At 46.3% G+C, this 22,749-nt stretch overlaps 2 protein-coding genes across 2 annotated transcripts; one reads left to right on the top strand and one right to left on the bottom strand.

Annotated features, from left to right (window-relative positions):
• Nucleotides 1-182: 182 nt before the first annotated feature.
• INTS14 (integrator complex subunit 14) lies at nucleotides 183-9,842 on the top strand. The gene is made up of 12 exons (XM_066558482.1): nucleotides 183-441; nucleotides 540-814; nucleotides 1,980-2,087; nucleotides 3,833-3,988; nucleotides 4,994-5,112; nucleotides 5,527-5,669; nucleotides 6,400-6,492; nucleotides 6,980-7,124; nucleotides 7,379-7,512; nucleotides 7,610-7,728; nucleotides 8,105-8,170; nucleotides 9,013-9,842. Exons 2-12 carry the CDS (start codon nucleotides 593-595, stop codon nucleotides 9,262-9,264), a joined length of 1,557 nt encoding a protein of 518 aa, XP_066414579.1. The 5' UTR covers nucleotides 183-441; nucleotides 540-592; the 3' UTR covers nucleotides 9,265-9,842.
• Nucleotides 9,843-9,993: 151 nt separating this feature from the next.
• HACD3 (3-hydroxyacyl-CoA dehydratase 3) lies at nucleotides 9,994-21,458 on the bottom strand. Its single transcript, XM_066558484.1, has 11 exons — nucleotides 21,336-21,458; nucleotides 20,862-20,904; nucleotides 19,745-19,818; nucleotides 17,704-17,868; nucleotides 16,266-16,317; nucleotides 15,791-15,901; nucleotides 15,045-15,172; nucleotides 14,424-14,536; nucleotides 13,835-13,941; nucleotides 12,924-13,055; nucleotides 9,994-11,971 (listed from the first exon to the last, which is right to left on the bottom strand). The coding sequence occupies exons 1-11, from the start codon at nucleotides 21,420-21,422 to the stop codon at nucleotides 11,895-11,897; spliced, it is 1,089 nt and encodes a 362-aa protein (XP_066414581.1). The 5' UTR covers nucleotides 21,423-21,458; the 3' UTR covers nucleotides 9,994-11,894.
• Between the last annotated feature and the right edge of the window lie 1,291 nt (nucleotides 21,459-22,749).

The following is a 22,749-nucleotide window of genomic DNA, read 5'->3' as shown; positions in this document are numbered from 1 at the left end:
TGGTGCTATTTTACATGGGCACCACATTCCCTCAGCACGGCTATCCCACATTCCCGCTTCCCGAGCGGCGTCAGCCCTCACGGACTGCGTGAGGCGCGGCCCGGGCGGGAAGGGCCGCGCCTTCCGGCCGGACGCGTTCCGTGCCGGACGCATGGCGGCGCGGCGCGCCGGGGTGTGCAGCAGCGTTTCCCTTCCGCCGCCCCGCTCCGTGCCCGCCGCCGCCGCTCGGCCCGGGAGCGCTCCGGGACAGCCCCGCTGAGGGCGAAGGCTCGTAGGGAGGGCTGGATCTCTGCCCGACCGGCAGGGCTGCTCCTTTTCCCTAGCGAGGCTCAGCTCCTGCCGTCTCCAGGCCTTGCGCTGTGCCCGGCTGGAAATGCCGTGCGGGGTTCAGCGTGTATTCACCTAATCTGTGCTCAGCCCCTCGTTCTGAGGGGGACAAGGGTAATTGTCGCTTCTCCCCGGGGTCAGCGTGAGGGGGCGAGACACGCGGCTCCCCGGGTGCAGCTTTGGTGGTGATTTGTGCCTTCCCTCCCCTGCAGGCAGGTGATCCCGGCCGAGCCCGTCCGTGAGGGCGGCCCAGGAGCTGCTCGCCATGCCCACGGTGGTGGTGATGGACGTGTCGCTGTCCATGACGCGGCCCGTGTCGGTGGAGGGCTCCGAGGAGTACCAGCGCAAGCACCTGGCTGCCCACGGGCTCACCATGCTCTTCGAGCACATGGCCACCAACTACAAGCTGGAGTTCACGGCCTTGGTGGTGTTTTCATCCCTCTGGGAGCTCATGGTGCCTTTCACAAGAGACTACAACACACTCCAGGTACGGGGTGTGAACACTGAAGCAGTAAAACGTCGACGTTTTTAAAAATCAGCCAACTGTGCTACCAAAGCAGGGTGAAGTTGTGTGATTTGGTATCATCCTGTGCACAACGTCTTGAATTGAGTGAGTTTGTCTTCATTTTAAGGGCAAGTGAAATGAGTGATTTCAAAGTTCAATCAGTGATTGAACTTTGCCAATTGCACCTTTGCAGGTGAGCACTGGGGTGTGGCTCATTGACTCTAAAATGGGATGAAGGTAAAAATGGGATGGAGGGAAGGGCTGCCTGATGAAGCTCCCCAAGTGGGTCTATGGTGTCACTGTTTTTATGTTCATTTATTGGTTTGCTCTTGATAAACAATGCGGCTGACAGGGCCATTTAGAAAGGCTTTGGAGAGAGAAGCTGCTGTTGAGAGTGTGTAGAGGTCAAAACAGTGCAATAGTGAGAATAAGTGATCTTAGGCCTCACAGATGTGGTGGGAAGTTGTGAGGAGGAAATGGGAAGGAGAAAGTCCAAGAGGGAAGTTTCACATGAGTGCAGTAAGGCACTGGAGCCTGTGAATCCAGTAAAATTTGTACATTTATATCTGACCCTCACATGCAGGGGGAAATGACACATTGCTCTCTCAGGGCACCATGGTTTGGGTTTGTCCGTCGGGCAAAGAGATTTTTAAAGCTGTTCTCTGTTGTGTTTGCAGTTTAGCAGGAGGGTGCCAGTGCATCCTCTCTGATTAATTTTCACTTCCTTAAGAGTTCATTTGAGGAATTTTGCAAGCCAGGAGCCCAACCAGGCTCCTTTAGCAAGTTCATCTCACAGCTGCACCCTGATGATGCTGTGTTGAGTGTGAGGTTTTCATTTCTAGGAGAAAAGCTGCTTTATGGATGCAGATGTGAGTTTTGGGTTTGTCACTCTCTCTCTGCCAAAGAGTTTTTGTGAAATAAACTCCTTGTGGTCTCTGCTCTGACACCTGTGAGGATTTTCTCAGCTGAATGTTTCCTGTTAGGTGTTGCCTCAGGTTTTCACTTTTTTAAGACATGCAAAGGTGTTTTTTCGCTGTTAAAGAGCTGTGTTGATAATATTACAGTTCCTTAAAAGCCAGGAGTGCCTGCTGGGTGTGTCCTGGCAGGGATGCTCCCCCAGCAGTGACTGTGGTGTTTGTTTTTGCAGGAAGCCCTCAGTAACATGGATGATTATGACAAAACCTGTTTGGAGTCAGCGCTGCTGGGGGTTTGCAATATTGTCCAGCAGGAGTGGGGGGCAGCAATTCCTTGCCAGGTATGGCTGATTGATCTGGTTTAAGTTGACTGCATGTTTAGTTATCCCTGGCAGGGAGATTGGAACTTGGTGATGTTTAAGACCCCTTCCAACCCAAACCATCCTGTGATTCTGTGATTGATTCCGTCCCTGTGAGTTGCACATAGAAATGTAAATGTAATTTGAAAGTTTGGAATGCTCTCAGGCATGCTTTGTGCAAAACCACAAAGAATTAGTATTTTGGCTAAACCTGCAGTATGAACAGAAGGTGATCTTTATAAAAATATTCAGCAACAAAAAAACCTGAGACTGTTTCCTGCCCAATGTGTTCTTTAGTGCAGTGGATTGTAAAACGTGGCTCAGGAGCACTGTTGTGCAGGCCTGGTGTTTGGTCTGGATGCAGTCTGCTGTCCCAGCAGCCTCAGTCCGTTTGGAAAGGGTGTAGTCCCACAGCAGGAGCCTCTCCCCTCTAGTCCTTGATGGTTTCCAGGGCTTTAACAATCACAGCTCTCAACCAACAGCGTGGGGCTGCTGCTGCTGAGTGTGTTTTGATCTGACTTCTCTCCCAAATGAGTCATTTGCCATGCAGCTGCTCACACCCCCCATTCAGCCCTGCAAGCTCTCAGCCTTCCAAATCTGCTGCCTTTTATGGCAGAGTTTGCTTTAACCCTTGGTTTCTGAGACACTTGATTTAAGTTCAGCAATTTTGCAGCTTGGTGAGCTGGGAAGATGCCTAAAGCAATATTCCTTGAAGAGAAAAAGGATAGAGATTTATTGGTTAGGCAGTGTTTCATCATCCAACACGGGCAAAAGGCACCTTGGGACAGCAAACAACAAGAAAGATATGAAAACCAAGCAGAGATTAGACCTCAACTATTTTGTCTCTCATTTGTGCCATAGCTCATTTCACTGGCACTTCAGGTGCTGGGATGGTGGAGGGCACTGAGGAATGTACTGTGCAGCCTTGGAGTGGTGGAAAACATCACTGGTGAGCACCAGTTCTGAGGAGACTGTGAGAGAGGCTGAGGATGCAGGGAGAATACAAATCTGGATGTAGCAATTACACATGGAGTTTCAGCTGGATATGATTTTCCTTACCTAGCAGCCAGAAATCATTCCTGCTGTTGCCATGCAGCATTGAAGGAGCAGCTCTTTTACTCCTCTGGAAGCTGGGTCACAGCTGAGTGTAAATAATCCCATTATTCAGTGTAATTAGTGCAGGTTTCCACAGGGATTGACTCTGGATGTGCAATTGAATGGAAAAGTGTGTGGTTTTGATATAGTAGTTCTGCTGCAAAATGGGAGCATAATGCAGCTGTATTTGCAAAGCATTAAGATCACTAATAGTACCCTTTTCTGAGGTTTCTGTGGCTTGTAGTGGAAGTTGAGTTGCTCTCCAGATTCTGCAGAAGAAATGGGCTTTATCATCCATCTGAAAATAAACCTGGAGTCCTTGAGTCCAGCAGCAAGAGGCTGGTTTTTGGCTGTGTAGCCACTGTGCTTCTAGCGTGCATTTAAATATATGAGATTCAAATGTTGGTGCAATTGCCTAATGCCAAGAAATCGTTTATTTACCATTCACACCGTGTAAACCACGAGGGTTCAGTCTTCAATTTCTCCTTGACTGTGTGTGGGGTTCCTTCTGGAAATTTTGCCCAGCTCGGTGGAGGAAACCCGCTGGGATAGGGAGTTTGGGTGGGAGCAGGTGCTGCAGGAAGGCTCCTGCAGTGTAGCTGGAAGTGTCTCACCGTCCCCGGTCCCCGCAGGTTGTCCTGGTCACCGACGGCTGCCTGGGCATCGGCCGGGGCTCCCTGCGCCACTCCCTGGCCACCCACAGCCAGCGCAGCGACAGCAACAGGTTCCCACTGCCCTTCCCGTTCCCGTCCAAGCTCTACGTCATGTGCATGGCCAACCTGGAAGAGGTGATGTTTTATTCTTTGTTCCATTGGGTAATTGTTGGTCTTGTCTGAGCTAACGGCCAGGTCAGCACAAAACATTCTGTTGATGTTCTTGTGCTTAAGGTTTAGTTGACATTCTGGTGCTTAGTTCTTGGGTGAAAGGGAATTTAAGTTTTATTATTGCACTGTTATTATCTACTGCAACTGCTTTATTACCATAGTCTTTATAAATCGTGTCAGTTTGTCCCTGGGGAATATTATGGAATTTTAATGTCTCTGTTTATATTACTACTGCATTAATTACGTTGAATGCTTTTGGGGCTCTTCTTAATCCACAGTTAAGTTCTTGAATAAATTACTTGTGTTGCAAAGATGCTTAACACTTAAGACACAGTAGCTGTGTGTAGGAATCTGAGAGGGGAAAACTGAAGTCTCCAAGCCAGTGTTCAAAACATCTTCCCTTAGTTTTGAAGGAAAGGTGTCAATTTTCTTCCTCCTTTCTCTTTCTCTTGCAAATTTCAATCCCAGCTTTAAAAATCTTCACAGGAGTCAGAATTCTGCTGCATAAACATTTGTTTAAAAAGAAGCCTATTTGACTAATATTCATTAGATTAAGTTTTATTAATAGCATTGCTTTTGATTTGACACCTGTATTCTTGTGTCCTTCACAGAAGGGTTTTCTGCAAAGGCATGAGTTAGATGCCTTGCTTCATGGTCTCTGTCAAGGATGACTCTTTTGATTAAGCTGGTGGATTGAAGCACTGTTAACATCTCAAAATAACTGGGAAAATATTTAAAATAAATATTTAAAATAAATCATCTATTTCTGATAAGTAATAAGAGAACATTGCCAGGGAGACAAAGAATGTTGATTTATTTGGAAAGGAGAGGGAGAGAACAAAAAATCATGGGAGCATCCAATCAGATGCTTTTTGCTGTGTTGTGTATATTTTCTTTAAAAATACTGGTTAGTACAAAAGAGACTAAAAAGAACACTCAGCAAAAATATTTCCCTTTCTTTTTCTACAGCTTCAAAGCACAGATTCCTTAGACTGCCTGGAACGGCTCATTGATTTAAACAATGGGGAAGGGCAGATTTTCACCATTGATGGCCCCCTGTGTCTGAAGAATGTGCAGTCCATGTTTGGGTGAGCACACTTGTAGATAACAGACCTTTGGGAAGGTCTCCAGTTGGTATCTCAAAAGGAAAACAAATCCAATAAGAAATCTGGTGATATGAGATGTTCTAATTAAATTCTTTATTTTTTAATCTTGTTAACTGTAATTTCATCTTGGCCTTCACTGGTTATGGTCAATATTTATTTAGTCATTGTAACCAAACTGTAGCATCTGTTTATGCTTGGCAGATAAAAGACAGTAATTTCCATAATTACTGTTCATTTTCCATGAGTGGGATAATGCTGCTTTGTTTCATGATTTAGCAACACAAGAACTATTGAATTAACTGTAGTTTAAAAAGTTTTGGGAACTAAATTAGTGTGCTTTAGACAACCTATTTTCATTTAATATGTATTATGTTTTCCTTAATAACTGTGTTCTAGAAAGCTAATAGACCTGGCTTATACACCATTCCATGCTGTCCTCAAGTGTGGCCACTTAACATCTGATGTGCAAGTATTTCCCAGACCAGAGCCTTTCATTATAGATGAAGAAATAGACCCCATTCCTAAAGCAATTAATACAGGTAACAAATCTTTGATTGCTTTTTTACTAAAATCCATTTGATTTCTGCCCTTTCACTACCACCTCTCATCCTGTGGAGTTATTGCCTCATCTACTTTGTCTCTGCAAGGATCAGTCTCTGATGGTGTAATTTTTTGGTGTATGTGTGACACCAGGGAACAAAAATATCATCCTGCTTCATCCATGTGTACCTGGCTAAAGGGCTGCAGTAGGGTAGAGGCACTTTCAGAGCTCAGGGTGACAACTTCTAGGGGTAGAGACTGGGAGACAGCCACAGGTTGCTTTCCATGAACGTCCTCATAAGCTTCAGGGAAGAGATTTTTAAAAACAACTGTACAAAGAAAAACCTTCCCAGCCCTCCTGTTAGTGGACACAGCTCCCATGAGTAGCAGGTATTTGCTTTTTCTCTTCTGGAATTTGTAAGACAGCAGTGGATTGTGTGCAGTGTAAATACCAAGGTGCTCAGTTCTGTAACTGTCCAGCAGCACAGCTCATGGGCAGCAGTCTGTGTGTGCTGAAAGTCATCTTCAAAAGTTGTGTGTTTTATGTATTTCTAACTTATTAACACCTTTGCACCCCAGTTCAGTAAGGGTTCTCTTGTGCTGCCTGTAGTCATTGCTTCAGAAAACCTGTTGGTGGTGATATTAAATAGCCTCTGAATGCATTTCAGTTATTTCCAAATATGACTTAAACTGTCTTTAATCTGATTTAAATCTGTTGTCTCCCTGCAGATCTAGAAATTGTTGGGTTTGTAGATATTGCAGACATTTCCAGCCCTCCTGTCTTGTCCAGACACTTGGTACTGCCCATTGCACTTAACAGAGGTGAGCAAGTTGGGTTTAGTTCAGCAAAAACTACTTTAAGCTTCACTTGTAATGAGGTTTGGACAGTTTTTTTTCACTTTATCAAAATACCAGATGTCATATTTGTGTGATTGCATTAAAATTAAAACCTTGACCACAAGCTCTCTTATTTTGCATACTGTGTTCTTTGTGAAGTTCATAGAGGGGCCAGGGTCCTTACAACATCATTATTAATAGAACATCTAAACATACAGTTCAGAATAATAATGAGCCATGAAAAATGTGGTGCAAGATGAATATTTAATGCCCTTGAGTACAATGCAGTGGAACATTTATGTGTCATTATTGTGCCACTTTGCCCAAGCAGTTCATTCTGCAGCTGTTTGTTCTACAAAAGTATTAATTAACTCTTGGAGGCAGACAGTAAAGGGTGGTGTCATGGAAACAGATCTCTTGTGTTTGAATTTATTCTCATGTTTTCTCTTTGTTTGCTTTGATTCTTCCCCAGAGGGGGATGAGGTGGGACCTGGGATCACAGATGACACTGAAGATGAGAATTCAGCTAATCAGATTGCTGGGAAAATCCCCAACTTCTGTGTTTTATTACATGGCAGCCTGAAAGTGGAAGGCATGGTGGCTCTCGTCCAGTTGGGGTATGGAGCTGGATGTCTGCCTGAAAAATTTCTTACTTTGCTCATTTATACTTTATAAATAAAATTATGCTTATTTATATCTGTATTCTGTGCAGAACTCTGCACTGCTAGACTAAGCTGTGGATTTGTAATTGCAGATTTGTTTCTGTCAGTACAAATTGCAAACATTGAGCCTCCACACAGTGAGAGGGAGGCACATTCTACGCAGAGAGGGGGAAGATTTTCAGCCTTTGAGGGTTTGCTCTTTTCCACAGGCCAGAGTGGTATGGAATGCTTTATTCACAAGCTGATAGCAAGAAGAAATCAAACCTCATGATGTCACTCTTTGAACCTGGTCCTGAGCCCCTCCCATGGCTGGGGAAGATGGCACAGCTTGGCCCCATTTCAGGTACTGGTCACACTCCTCTGAGTAACTCATAACCATTCTGTGTGAATGATCTCGGCAAGTCTTGGTTGCTAAGTCTATAATTTATCTTTTCTCCCAGATGCAAAAGAAAATCCTTATGGAGAGGATGACAACAAGAGCCCTTTCCCTTTGCAGCCCAAGAACAAGCGCAGCTATGCTCAGAATGTCACTGTCTGGATCAAACCCAGTGGCCTCCAGGTAATGAGCCAGGTTGTGCTGCTTTACCTGGAGCAGCAGGTGCCATCTCAGCAGGAACTGCAGTCTGTGCATGTCTTGCCCATTTAGAGTAATTGCTTTATTGCTTTTCTTTCATTTTTATAAACACTGCCTCTTTACAATGTCATGATTAAAATGCAATCAGAAAGCATAGCTTGTTTAATGAGAGTTGTGTCTCCAGTGGAGCATCTGGCTTGGTTTATTTGATTTAGTATAATTACCAGTTATGTTTCTGCCTTTGTGAGCTGCAGTTTTGTCAATGGTCAGGATAATTTATCCATAAAGAGTTGGGGGTTGTTCTGCAGCTTCCCCCAGAAGCTGGCAAGATTTTTGGATTTTTTTTTTCTCTTTTCTGCAGACAGATGTACAGAAGATCTTGAGAAACGCAAGGAAACTCCCTGAAAAAACACAGACCTTCTATAAAGTGAGTAACATTCCAGGCTGGCTAAGTTTGCTCCACAGTGATGGTGGTGCATTTGACAGAGGAGCCACAGTGTGCTCTGTTCAGGCTTGCAGTGCTCTGCAATAACTTACAGGCTGGTTAGGTGAGACAAGGGGGTCTCATTTCAATAGTCTGGCACTACATTTTGTGGCACAGATGTGTCATGTCTACAAGTGCCCTCATGACCTCTGCTACTTCCATGGTGAACTTCTATGCTGTTGTCCAGGCAGAAATGAACAGAGATCAGAGAGGAATAGGAACACAGATGTCATTCTGAGTCTTGAAAATGTCTCCTCCATTTCATCTACAACTGAAGCAGAGAAAGACAAAGTTCCAGGCACATTTGGCCACACTATAATGATCCATAACCAGACTGTAGCTGGAGGTAATTATTCCTCTTGCAAGCTTAGTGCTGAAGCAGTTTGGTATTGCAGCCTCCAGAGACCTGAAGAATGAATACCCTGCCTAAGTGCACATAAGCACTGTTCAGTTTATAGGGAAGAAAAATCAATGTGTCTACATTTTACTGGACACTGTGGTCAAAGGCAGCAGTCAGTCAGTGAAGCCTAAGCTGGAGCCCTGCTGGGACACAGACAAAGCAGGCAGGTACAATAGCTGAATGCACAAAAGGAAGAAGTGGAGGTTTATAGGGAAGGATCAAGGGAAGACCACTGTCATCTTCAGCCCTGACTTTGTCTGCGAGCAGCTGGGCACTTTCCAGCAGCTGCACTGTGAGTAACATCACCTTTAAAAACTGATACAAGAAACCCGCGTTTGATGTTGAGGCTTGGAGTGGCTTTAAAAGGGGTTTTGTGTCTTTGCAGGAGCTGAACCGTTTGCGAAAGGCAGCTCTGGCCTTTGGCTTCCTGGAGCTGCTGAAGGGCGTGGCAGACATGCTGGAGCGGGAGTGCACGCTGCTGCCCGACACCGCCCACCCCGACGCCGCCTTCCAGCTCACACATGCGGCCCAGCAGCTCAAAGTGGCAAGTACTGGGGCCTCGGAATACGCCGCCTATGATCACAACATTGCTCCTCTGCAGACTGACTTTTCCAGCAGCAGCACTGAGAGAATGTGAAGCCTCCATTTTGGGAGCTTCTCTAGATTAAGGCTCAAGCAGTTCAGATTTTCTTCTGGCCTGTTCAATCACTGTTTGAAGAACTTCCTATCCAAACCGGGAAGTTTTGCATCAGTGCTCTCTAAACAAACGTAGCTCATTTGTGGTGGCTGTTAGTCAGACCTGGAAACTGTGGAAAGTGTCCCAAACCCAGTGGTGGTGTTGGATGATGGGTGGAAGTTATCTAGTACATGTGAGGAGAGAAAAAAATGCCGTTGGCAGCTCTTGGATTTTGGCCTTCCCAAAATGTAGTTACTACACAATTGAACTTGCTGGTGAAAGTATCCTAAAAGGCAGCTACTACACTTTACACATCAACTTGATTAGTCCAAAGAAAGGTGTGAGAAGCACCCTGCAAGATCAGATACAAAACTGATTTTGGGGTGTTGGCCCTGACTTTATGCCCAACTTGACAGACAGTTTGTACTAAGCATTATCACTTGCATTGCAGTGCTTTTGCTTCTGAAACTTGATCTTGGGACACATGTTTTTTTTATTTGCATAATACAAATAAAGAGTTACTCTTCATGAAAATTTAAGTTGGATTTGTTCCATTTTCATAGCAGGCCCAAAAGACTGACCTGGTGAAGGCTCAGGTCCCAGCTGTTTATCTCAAGTTAAATATCAAATTATACGACTTCTCAGGAAGTCGTATAATTTGAAAGAACAAACAACTGAACTAAAACAAAATTTGGTTGTAAATCTTTATTAATAGAAACACATTCTTTCTGAAGGACTAAAATTCAGTAGTGTAAGATCCATGACAGCTTGCACTAGGTACCACAATTTCACTGATGAATACATACGGATTTCATAACAGAGGTTTAAATGCCCAGAGAAGAAATCAAAGTATGAAAGTGATCCTTGCTGTTCTGTTACTCAGCTAATTCAACCCTTTCACATACTTCAAACATAGGTACAGTGTGTGCTAAGTGAAATATTGTGTAAATAGTGCTCAACTCTCCTGAGTAAAGTAGGCTGTGCTTCTCCCAAAGAGAAGTTGTATCACGCCTCTTGTTGACAGAACACAATTTGTGAAATGCAGCATGGAGCTTGTACTGCTTCTGTGCTAGTCTCCTCATAACACTATTTCATTTACAGTAACAAGCACTGGGTCCATATCACAAACCTTCTGCTGTTTGTTACTTTTAATATATATAAAATAATTTTCTGGAGGGTTCATATTGTTTTACAATAGAAAAAGATAAATAGTAACATGGCACTAAGCTAATCTCAGCTTGTGTCTGTTCTGGATTGCTGGCATTGCTCTGCAGTGCCTGGGGCAGTAGCAGTTGGGAAACAACCTGTTCATAACCACAGTGCAGTTTGAACTAAACTTGCTGTACCTTTCTAAACTGGGTTAAGGAGGCCAGAGGAATCTGGGATCAGCTACAGGAGGCTCAGTGTGAAGAAGGATATGCTGAAATAAAGTCAACTGAGTCAGAGGTTTCCAGGTGAGACAGCAGATGACCTGAAACGTGGGGGGAACCTCTCTTTGGTGGTGGTGGTGGTTAAAGCAAGCAAAGAGAAAAGGGTCCTTCAAACCCTGTGTGGGACCTCCCTTACTAAGATTTGATATGTGCTATCTAAATAATACAGTTTATTTGAGCCCCCTGTACCATCCCCCCAGGAGCCAGCCAACCATACACACCAACTTCTCTGCTGCACCCCTAAATGCAGGTAGAAGAGTGACTTTGCTGCCTTGCTGAAGGCTGTAAATACAGGAGCCACAGCCCTGCCAGGATGGATCAGAGGGGCCCTATGTCCCATGAGAATTCCACATTCTCCTTTTGCATGGGTTGGATGGAGTTCTGTTGGGGTTCACGTGCCAGGAAAGCTGGTACCTATGTTCCCTTGTTTTGTTACATTTCAGTGCTTGCTCTACCAACCAGGAAAGCATTTCTGCCCTCAGTGGCAGCTTCCTTTCCCTAATGACTGGACAGGATGTGTTGCTACAGGAATACACATTGCTATGGTCCACACAGAGCTCCTATTCTGTTAAGGCTCAACTAGAAACAGACTAAGTTGGTAGCATTTAAATCAGCATTAGCTACTTCCAGTTTTAATTCTGTACCATCAATAATGCTGCAGAAGAAAAGGGGGGGTATATACTGAGCAAGTTTATCCCAGTGGTTGATAAACACCCAAACAGTGGCCTCAGACTGTGCCTCCTCCTGCCATCAAGATGCCTCCCAGGAACAGCACAGGCCAGCAAAGAGCATATCCCACATCAGAAGCCCTATCTGCATGCAATATTGAAAGAGCAAATCTCCAATTAAAAGATAAACATTATTTCTAGTTAGTGCTGCTCCACTGATTATAAGCATATCATATGCAGATAATAGGATTTCTTTCTAATATGCTGGTTGACAGGATACAAGTTTAAATGTTCAATGGTAAATGCCATGCATAGATGATGGAAAGGGAACAAAATCCAATATAAGGGAATGTTACCTGAATTCACTATGAAATCATGAAATCTATCGTGGTCATTTCATTTTACAAAATTCTTGAATTACAGTGAGTAAAACCGTAAGAATTAGAGGCTTATCTTGTCCCCAAGTGAGATAAGAAATCATTGCAGTCTTGCTTCACTTCATCTTTCTCTTCTTTGGTCCAAGGTGCTGTTTCCTTTGCTTGTAGAGGTAACGGAAGTTTACAAATACCCCTGGAAAAGAATGAAGTGTTTAGGTAGGACATCACTGCGTCTTTTTATGCTAAATGGCTGTACCAGATCTAAAGGAAAAACAACAGAACCCAACTAACCCAACCACCACACAACAAAATAAATTATTTAGGGGTGTGTGTAGCAGTGAAAGCTAATGCAAGTGTTTTCTTGCTGGCTGAGGCAGGAGTTGCTGCACAGGCTGTTTGGCAAAGAGCTGCTTAGAAGGTTTGTTTGTCACCTTTAACAAGTTGTGACACCAGCTGTGCAGATCTAAGGAGGATGAACCAGGTATTTCAGAGTGAAACTCAACTGAAGGGTGGCTTTAAGCAATGTCTGTGAGCAGGAGAAATCTAGTGAAAGTTCAGTTTAAAATTCTCGGTTAGATTGTGGGGAGTTGTGGATACCCAGCGTGGGTGTGGGTACCAGGAATTTAAATTGTGTTTACAAATGTTACACATGAAACCAACTATGTCTCAAACAGGTTTTCTTCTTTAAATACACTATTTAAAGAGAGTTCTATATTGTTTCCTGGGAAAACGTGATTTCATGTTGCATTTGTGATTATATTGCAACATTTAACCAAATTACTTAAATTTGAAATTATGTTTAGATTGCCAGTACATCACTCTAGAGGTCAAATACCCCCTAAAAGGTGAAACTAAGTGTACTATGGTTATAAACACATGTAAAAATTATTCCTTTGACCGAATTTTACACTGCTAATTTGTTACCAAGATCACCTTTTTGGGGGCTAATCAGAGCTCATTGGAGGTATGTTCCCCTCCATCACTGACAAATTTACATGAACAATCCACAAGGATAACACTTAAACCTCAAGCAATTTTGTGTTGCCATGGTCCCCAAGATGCAGGAATTTCATTTTCTTTGAAAAATCAAGTTATTCAGGGGAAGCTTTTTATTTCAATATTGAGAAATAGAATTAAATACTTACCTAAAAACAAGGCTATAAGATATATTTGAAGCACAAATGGAAACTGGATTGTGACATTCAGTGGATTTGGCAATCCCAGGCTAAATTTCCCTGTTTCACTGAAGATTGGAATGGATTGAACAATACAGACAGCTGAAAGCAGAAGGCCACCATCATTACCAAGTACAGATAAAATATATAATTACCCAGCCCACACCAACTATTTCAGCATAGTCCCTTCTAATTTGCCAGTGCTGATTAATGACAGCAATTTTGAAGGTGTTGAACATGCAGAAGGGTGGGAAGCACCTGCCTGAGGGGGTGCAGCAGGGAGCCTTCCTGGTGAGACTCTGTTCTCAGGCACAGCTGCAGCCCCAGGGCCTGTGCCAGCAGGATTTGCCATCCAGAAATACCCCCAGCAATGAAACAAGCACACTCCTCCCCTTGCTTGGTGTTGGGCAATGCCCAAAGCTCCTCCTGGCTCACAGACATGGGTTTGCAACACAGGAATAAGCCCCTGCCTGTCCTCTGCAGTCATTTACAAGATAATATCAAGACCTGGGAGCTGGTGTGAACCCAGGCCAGGCTGAGCAAGTCAGGCCCAGCAGACAAAGGTTTGGTTCAGCAGAGGGAAGTGAGCACTGGCCTCCTGTGCAGCCTGTTCTTGTTCAACTTGTTCATGCAACCCATCATTGCCTTTACTTGCCCCTCCAGAAAGGAAGTCTTTCCTCCAAAAGGAAGACTTTACATCAAATTGAAAATAATATTTGATTCAGTATGAAAGACAAAATGCTTATATTTGGTTCACCTCAAAGCAAATCTATTTATCTGTTGTTCTATTTTACTATTTTAAGTCCAGCTGACAAAAAAAGAAATTTAGTTATTTTCCCAGCCTTGAATTCATTATTTAGTAAACTGTTCTAAGGAGATACCTTCTGCCAAGCCCCCTAAGGGGTAGAGAGGGATCCAGGCAGTGTAACGGAGCCAGGTGAGTGGTTTCCATTCAATTCCAATGCAGGAAAGCATGTAATAGGGATACCTACAGTGTGAGAGAAACAAACACTTGAAAATGGAAACTACTGCTAGAATTGGTCTTGTGTATAAACACTGTGTGCTCAACACAATTCCCAAATGACACAAGAATATTCAAGGCATTGTCCCTGTGGATGATGATGGACACACAGTCATTGGGCAGTTTACAGAGCTCAGGCCATTCTGAACACAGGCATGAAGGCAACTCCTGGCTGCCTAATAAACCCTTCAAAATAACTTCAGTTCAAAGATAAAGGCCTCATTTAACAATGGAAACTCAGCACCAAAGAAATAAAGCCAGAGGGCAGTATCACTTTCAGACTCCAGCTCTGCCTTAGCTTTTGGCAGATGAAGGAAGGCTGTGAACAGTCCATGACTCAAGGACCCTCTGGGGCCGACTCTTCCAAAAAATACAAAGATCAAAATCTTCTTTCTTGGGAACAACCACTTTGTTCTGTGCACACTTGGTAGGAGGAAAATCCCACCAACCTGAACAGCTCAATGATACTCCAGAAATAAAATATGAAGAACACCACAGGTTTGCTCTGCATTTCCTCCAAGGTTCCAAGGATAACAAATAAAACGAAGTTTCTTCCGAATATCTATTAAAGAAAAACATATTAAGGAACATTCACTCTTCATCAGAAGGAAGGGCAAGTCCTTGCTGTCAGAAACACAAGATATCTACTCCTCACACATCTGAGCACACAACTAACTCGGAGCTGAGCTGTGACCTGCTTCTTACAAGTAAGAATCTTGCCCTGTATTTAGGTACAATCCAAGGGATCCAGTCTCAAATCAGCCATCCTCATTTTTATGCACAACAACCACAACCAGGATAAAAAGGGCACTGGCACCAAATCAAAATCATGTACTTTTATCAGCTTCTTGCTTTTGCTGTCCTGCACTCCCTTACCCAGGTGATGGAAGGAGACAGACAGCCTGTCACAGCCAAGACTGGGAAGCATGGGTTCCTGCCTTGCGAATAAGAAATCCTCTAGTCCAGTGCCAGTGAGGTTGCATCACTTATTTTAGGAGAGTCTCAACACTTGTGTAAAATAAACATTTACTTTAAGCATAAGAGCAAGGAGAAGAATTTAGAAATACAACCTGCACTACAGAAGGGATCAGCGGTGATTTGACCAGTCCTATTAGTGAATTCATGATCTCCATTAATGCCAGGGTCTGACAGAAATACATCATATCAGAAATAGTGTGAAATGTGTCATAGAAGGAATCTGTAAGACACAGAAAACCAACTGTTTTAGAGAACAAATGAATTTCCATGCTCAGGAAGCTGGTGCAGCAGCACAGCTTGTGATAACAGGATTCTAGCTGTATTTGAGAAAAACATGATGCATAATTACATAAGTTCTTTATAGGCCTTATCTTGAACTCACAGCAGCTGGGGCAGAAACACTGCTCCATTTCACACACAGAAGGATCAAGAGCTATTTCAGTAATTGCTTTACAAAAATGGCAATAGTGCTGTACCTCAACAGAATGGATTGTTCTTGCTTCAAAAACAAAATATTCTGTCCAGATCGTTTTCAAAAACATTAACATTGCAGTCAGTGAGACATTTTGCTTCAGCTGATTTTGTTAGAAGTGATCCTGGCAGAGCACAAGTATCATTCACAGAGTACACAGCTGTGACTTACAAGGGGACAGTATTTTCCTGCCCTTGACACTTTGATGACCTTTGAAAGGCTTTCGTTGTGCTCTTTGGCATTGCACTCGTGGTTTAGTTCCTAAATATATCTCCCTTTAGATTTTGCCATTTAAAAGGTCTTAAAAACAACACTGAAAATCAACTCAAACCCTCCAATATAAATAAAATAGTGCTCATTACTTGCCTTTTCCTAAGATGAATAGTCGTACTGTCATGTTCACAAAAATCCAAGAGAATCCCAAAAACTGTACAAGATTATACATGATCAGGTATCCCTTCTTCAGGTGTTTGAAAGCTAAAATCAGTAATAAACACATCAGGTGAGCAGAGTACAATGGTAAAAGAGCTGCAAACCAGGATTTCTGAGAATAAAGCTTATAAGGAAAAGGGAAGTTATTGACTGTGATAAAAGTATTGTTGGGTGCACTGGGAGTTCTGCTTTTGCCATCATCTGCCAGAACTCCAGAACTTGCTAGTCAGATTTTTGACATTCCTTAGAAACTTCAGTCCATTTTTATTAAATTTCTAATAGCTCACAAAGCAAAGATCCCCTCCAAGACACCCCAAGCCACTCAAAACTCCTTAAGAGTCAAGGTTCACAAAGTGTGAACAAACTTCCTAAATCCCACTTTACCCACTAAAAAGATGCAGTTACTTACGGTCTTTTGGGACTCTGGATTCTATTTTCATTTTGTTAATCTTTTCTTCTTCCTTAAGATGAAGGATAAGGTTTTAAAGACTTACTGTAATTAGCAAGTGATTTGTTAACTATACTACTGCAAAGCTGGTGGGTTTAAAACTCAGCCAAGCAGACAGTAGCTAGAAGGTTTAAATTTTCACCAGCATAAACCAGAACATTCATCATCCAGAAATTATAGTACAGTAAAAGCCAGAGGGTGTTAACCAGTTATCCTTCCCTCACCGTGTGGTTTGTTCTAGTAATTAGATGCTTTGGCTGAAAGAGCCTCTGCTTTCTGTGTTAATTCTCAGTTATGACTGTGCTGTTTCTTACATGATCCACCAGCAACCTGAGGAGAACAGAGAACATCCAGCCCAGGTTCTCTGCCTGTCTTTCCCAAAGCTCCTGGGCCTTGGCACTGCAGTGCCCCTCTCTGCTCCCTACTAAGCTCATGGCTGCAGAGGGGAACAGGGCAGTGTTTGTTGTAAAAGGGATTTGCAGGAATGTGGTCTGTTCAAGCCTTTTCCAAGTCCATCTTGCACCTCCCCACTCAGTAAGCTGCTCAAGCTCACCAGATGGTGGGAATGCACCAGCAGGGCCAGCCAGGGCTCAGGAAAGCCTCAGCAATCCCTGCTTCCCACACAGACAATGTCCAGGACTCGCTCCTTTGGGCTCCACATGGCAGAGTGACATGATCCTCTGTGGATCAGCACACCAGGCAAGGGGCACATGCAAGGAGCCAGCACACAGCCTCTAGTTCCAGTTCTAACCAGAAAAGTGCCTATTTCCAAATCCCCACTTACAATTTGAACCACTTAATTAAAATGCGGGTGTTGAATGGTGGGTGCTGCTGCCTGCTATCTGTTCCCAACAAACCTCTCCTGCAGAAAAGCACATTGGGTTGACATTCAGGCAGCACAGTCAGATCCCCACACAACACTCACCACAGCTGGCTCAGCGAGAGAGGCAAGAAAGGCTCCTTTTTGCAAGGGTTTATTCCAGCAGAGTATATCACATGTGGCTGAAGGGAACCCGGTGAGAAAGAAGGCAACCACTAGTGGTTACAACCACTAGGCAGCTTAAGAAGGGGAAGAGGTGGGAGGCGGAGATAAGGGCAGGGCAGAGGGGGTTGGTCTCCTTAGCCACCAGTGGTACCAAGCCAGTGAGGGGACAGGGAAAGGGGAAACCAGGGGAAGTCCATGTGGGAGTCTGTCTTTTCCCCCCAGGAGGACTAGTCTATGGTAACAGAGAGAGAGTTCATGGGATGCGACACTTGGAACCAACTCTATATAGAACAGCAATAACAATCAGCATGCCAGGAACTCTTGGTAAATGAAGAGTGCAGATTCAGGCACAGGAGAACAGCTGTCCTTGCTTTGTAAGCGGCAGCACAAGCTCCAGGTGCCCATAGGACTCACCTTTTCCTTCAGCTCCATCTCAGCATCCGACTCGTCCAACCAGCGGTCGAAATCGGGCGCCAGGAAGAGCGGGCGCTTCTCCTGCTTGGTCAGCCTCTCCCACCAGTTACTCTCTTTCTTCTGCACAGTGATGTTCAGCTGCCTTTGGGTCATCCTGCACACAGGCTGGGGGCAGACACATCAGCAGAAGTCCAATGAAACAAGCTCTGAGGCTGAGTTGGTAGCCAAGCTCCCCTTATCAAGGAGGCAGGGATGACACAACTGCTGCAGCACAAACGTCTCTCTGCCACCCAAGGCACGGAAGCAAAGGGCAGTCCAGTTGAAGATGGCAGCTGTGATGGCTGCATGACTTGATGAGCAGCCTGCCCATATCACAGCACCACTGCATCCCACCACAGAGCTAGCAGAGACCCCAGTGCCAGCCTTCTTAGACAGAACCCCTGATCTTGGCTTTACACCTTCTTGCACTTAGTACTGTGAGCCACCCACCTCCTGTAGCCAGCAGTAAAAATAACACTGCCAGCAGCCACAGGTACTTGTCTAAACAGGGGACCCCATGTGACCCCTGCTGCACCGAGAGAAGGAGCTAAGAGCCTTAAGGAATGCCTGGAGACAAGGTGAGCTGACAGAGCAAGCAGTGTGCTCACTGCCACCCCACAAGGCCTCTCCACCTGCACAGTGGCAGCCCAGAACCTCTCCATCTTTACAGTCCATAGCATTGTCACCTTGGAGCCCATGGCATTGTCACCTTGGAGCCCTTCTGACCACTGAGGCTGCTCCACATGGCACTGCCTGTCAGACCAGCTGAAACTGCTGCACAAGCTGCACTCCTAACAGAGCGCGTTACAGCAGCTCCGCTCTGTCAAGGCTGCTGGATGCTCCTCAGACATCTGAAGGCTGCTGCTGTAATTTACAGCTACTACAGCTCATCCTTGCCTGCCACAGGCCCCATTTCTCACTGCTGGCACCAACAAGGGGAACTCATGCTGCACATCAAAACTAAAGGAGAAAAGCCTGGACTGTGATGCTGCCTGGTCCTGACCATCTGTAGCTACACAGAGTTCAGTCTGTTCTCCAGTCTCTCCACAGTGACTCAGAGTGACAACTTTTGGAAGGAGGCTCTGCAGAGGCAAGGACTTGCCTTCCAGGCCTGGCTCACAGCAGAGCCTGTGTCTGCCAGCACAGGAGACAGGCACCTCTCCCACACTGTGGGCCAGGCTGATGATAAGGCAGTGACCAGACCCTGGAACCAAGAGCTGTTCACTGTCTGCCACTCCACACCTGGCAGGAGCCACACCAGAAACATGCCTGCTGACAGAGCCTGGAAATTTCCCCTCTGATGGTCTCCTTCCCTTCTCCTTCCCTGCTGAGGAGCAGAGGTGAACAGTGGCTCCCAGTCTGACTGCAGCTATCCCAAACTCAGCCAGGAATAAGCAGCACAAATCCTGCCCCAGGAGCGAAGCCCAAGGTCTCCTGTGCCCCAGGCTCTGAGAGGTGGGGACAGACCTCACAGCCACCTGTGAGTAACACAGAGGGACAGCTCTTTCCACTCAGACTGCAACAGGGATTAAGGAAAGACTTCTCCAGCAGGAGCCACAACATATCACAGCCTAAGAAATCTGCTCAAGCCAGAAACACAAATTCTCCCGACTCTCTTTTGTCAAACTCAAAAGAAGCCATGAACATCACACTGACTGCACAATGTTCCCCCCTGACCTCCAGTCAAGGTTGCATCAGACAACACATTGCCAGATTCTCCTGTTATTTTGCTGCTTTAAATCCTTTCAAAAACTTAAAACTGCTGTGTAACAAGTGACAAGCAAGTGCTTACTCAAGCTGGTCCATGCAAGCACCAGCTCCAGTGAGGTGATTTGCATTAAAACAAGACAATGGCACACAGGACTGCCACAGAACTGGCTGTTACAGAGTTACCAGAAAAATTAAAACAGTATATTGGGAACTTTGTGCACAGCCATTTCCCTTTCAAGTTCTTCAAAATTTACTTTTTCTTTGCAAGAATTATAGAAGTAAAAATACCTACTTTAGGCTCGACTGGCTCGAGGAATTCGATCTCAAATTCATATATGTTGTCTCCTTTGGCACCGTGACCCTGGGCTAAAAGACAAAAATTGACAGTCAGTGTGGCTCCACACTGCAAAGGATGCTTTGTACACAGAAATATTCAGCACTTACTCACAGCACTTTCTTCGTGCCTTCCTCAGAGGCAAGAGGAAACCACACAATTATAGGGAAGACACCAAAGCCTTCCTTGGAGGGGCAGATGCAGGAGTCAGCAGCTAAAGCTGCTGCAAGTCTGTACCACGCTGGAAAAGAGTCCCTGCTGCAGGAAGCCAGTGTGTCAAATTCCCAAAAGAGAGGATCAAAAGGCTGCTCACAGATAACTCAAATCCAGCAGAAAATCTCCTGCTGGGGGATCCAGCCTCCACACAACAGAGTACCCAGGAAGATGGGTGCTGCTGGGTGAGTAGGAGGGTGATGTGGGGAGTCCTTCCCAGCGGCAGAAGGGCACTTATCATGGTTTGTTATCTCCCACATTGATCCTGTCCCCGGAAGGGCTCCAAAACTGCACACTGTGTTTAATTCCCACCCTTCCACGCCGTAAACTGATCCCAAAGAGAACATGATGTGCAACACCCTCCTATCAAATGGCCTGGCTGTGGCTCACCAAGGAGGCAGCAGCTCCTAATGAGACATCTTAAAAAATTCCGTGGTGCTGGAATGTGCATCTGTCCAGCTGCAAAAAACCCATCTTTCAGGGCAAGATCTGCTTTATTTTCCAAATGGAGCACTAGTTCCTGATGTGGAGGCTTGATAAGAATTGCACACAAGGTCTTTGTGAAAGGAAAATTTGCTGTGAGTTATCTCCAGGGTTTGGCTGGCCCGGGATGGGAAGGATATATGGAAATTCCACTGGTATTTAAATATGGGGAGGTTGGGGTTTTCTTGTTAGATAAGATAGGGCCTGTTGTGGTTACCAGGGCTGGAACACAGAGGGCTGTGGGTGGGAATGTGGCGGATCCGAACATGCCCAGCACAGCGGCTCCTGCCACTGATAGGAACCAGGCACCGCGCGATGGGGACAAGGGGGACAGCCCCGGAGTGGGGGCCAGGCTGAGACCCCCCGATGGAGCTCCTACCTCTGAAGTGCAGGACATTATCGGTGATGGTGATGTCCGGGTTCTGCGGAGGGAGAACATGCATTAGGTGACAGCTCACGCACCCGCGGGGGCCAGTGCATCCACCCGAGGGGGTCCCGCCGCCCGCACAGCCCTCCCCGGACCGCCGAGCCCCGCTGCCGCTGTCACCGCGGGGATCCGCAGGTGCGCCACCCCTGGGGGTCGCGCAGGTGTTCCCCGCCCGCCGGTGAGTCTCCCCCGCAGGTGAGTCCTTCCAGGTGTCCTGCAGGTGATTTCCCCCGCAGGTGAGTCCTTCCAGGTGTCCTGCAGGTGATTTCCCCCGGGGTCCCCCAGGTGAGTCTCCAGCCACACCCAATTCCCCACAGGTGTCCCCGCCCGGCGTTCCCCAGGTGTCACCCCCGGGTGTCCGCAGATGTCCCCTCCCGGGTGTCCCCAGGTCAGTCCCCCAGGTGTCCCCGGGTGTCGCGGCCGTACCCGGACGTCGCTGAGGTCCACTCGCAGGAAGAGCTCGCGGTGCCGCTGTGCCCAGTGCACGTGCGGCCGCAGGCTGGGCCCCGCCATCGTCCCGGCCCGCACCGGCCCGCGGCGCCCCCGCGCCTGCGCACTCCGACCCCCGCCGGGCGGGCCCCGCGCCTGCGCGCGCCGCGGGGGGCGGGCGGGGCCGCCATGGCCGGGCGCCCTCAGGGGTTCCGGGCCCTCCTCGGTGGGAGTCATTGAGCCACAGCGTCTGCTGGGCTGGGAAAACCCTCCCGGATCCGGTCTGACCATTCCCCAGCGCTGCCGAGCCCGCCGCTAAGCCATGCCCTCACATCCACGCGGCTTTGAAATCCCTTCAGGATGAGGACTCCACTGCTGCCCCGGGCAGCCTGTGCCAATGTTCAACAACGCTTTCTGTGAAGAAATTTTCACTGATATCCAAACTAAACCTCTCCTGGCACAACTTAAACCTATTTCCCTTGTCCTGTAGCATGTTACCTGGTAGAAGAGACTGACTCCATCTCAGCCATGACAGGAGAGGCAGATAAGAATTTAGCAAATAGCAATCCTGCAGCCGTGCAACCTGTTTCAACTCTTACACTGTCATTATTTTGTGCCCCAGGGCCTTCTGCTGGCCCAGCACTGGCACAGGCTGTCCAAAGAAACTGTGGCTGCCTCATCCCTGGAAGTGTTAAAAGCCAGGTTGGATGAGGCTTGGAGCAACCTGATTTTGGTGGCCCTGCTTATGGTTGGAACCGGCTGAGCTTTAAAGTTGCTTCTGACCCACACGATTCCGTGATTCTATCATAATAAGGCTAAAAAAGGACAGCATTGTCTTGTTCTTTCCAAAAAGCCCACCACTCATTCCTCAGCAGCTCACACAAGGGCCCCTTGCCCTTGGCCATCCTCATTCCAAGAGCAAATCCATCCTCCTTCAGCCCCATCCTGCCATGGCCTCTCCCCGCCTCAGGATTTTCCCTGTGAATCTCTGCTGTGGAGACAGCAGGTCCCTGGCCCAGCCTGGCCCTGCACGGAGGATTCCACCCTCTGCCAGCCCCTGGTGCTGTGAAGCTACCACAGAAGGTGGGGTGAGCTGTGGCAATGGTCCCAGGGGCGTTATTGGGGTGAGCTGTAGCAATGGTCCAAGAGGCTTTATTTGGAACACAAACCCCACAGACCCTTTGGGGCGACGTGTGGGGAAAACCAGCCCTCAGCTCCCAGTGTTACCCGAGCTTCCACCTGCACCTGAATTTAGGAGGGAGCACCTGCAGAAAGTTATTTTTTCTGGTTTATAGGGGTTCAAAAAACCATTTTCCTTTGAAAAAAAGGACTGTGCTTTGCAAAGGGAAATTTGGGGGTAGAACCATTGGGTGGGGGCTCACAGCTCTGGATCGTGGGGTTGTTTTGGGAG

This window comes from Molothrus aeneus, chromosome 13 (assembly GCF_037042795.1).
Source record: "Molothrus aeneus isolate 106 chromosome 13, BPBGC_Maene_1.0, whole genome shotgun sequence".
Taxonomy (NCBI): domain Eukaryota; kingdom Metazoa; phylum Chordata; class Aves; order Passeriformes; family Icteridae; genus Molothrus; species Molothrus aeneus.
Note: the sequence above shows the minus strand (reverse complement) of the source record. Positions and strands in the feature narration are given on the sequence as shown.

Coding starts and splice junctions, on each gene's coding strand:
- INTS14 (XM_066558482.1), top strand. CDS start 593: ATGCCCACGGTGGTGGTGATGGACGTGTCGCTGTCCATGACGCGGCCC. Junction 5,670..6,399: donor TCCTAAAGCAATTAATACAG/GTAACAAATCTT, acceptor GTCTCCCTGCAG/ATCTAGAAATTGTTGGGTTT. Junction 6,493..6,979: donor GCCCATTGCACTTAACAGAG/GTGAGCAAGTTG, acceptor ATTCTTCCCCAG/AGGGGGATGAGGTGGGACCT.
- HACD3 (XM_066558484.1), bottom strand. CDS start 21,422: ATGGCGGGGCCCAGCCTGCGGCCGCACGTGCACTGGGCACAGCGGCAC. Junction 19,819..20,861: donor TAATGTCCTGCACTTCAGAG/GTAGGAGCTCCA, acceptor TTTGTCTTTTAG/CCCAGGGTCACGGTGCCAAA. Junction 15,173..15,790: donor ACTATTCATCTTAGGAAAAG/GCAAGTAATGAG, acceptor TGTGTCTTACAG/ATTCCTTCTATGACACATTT.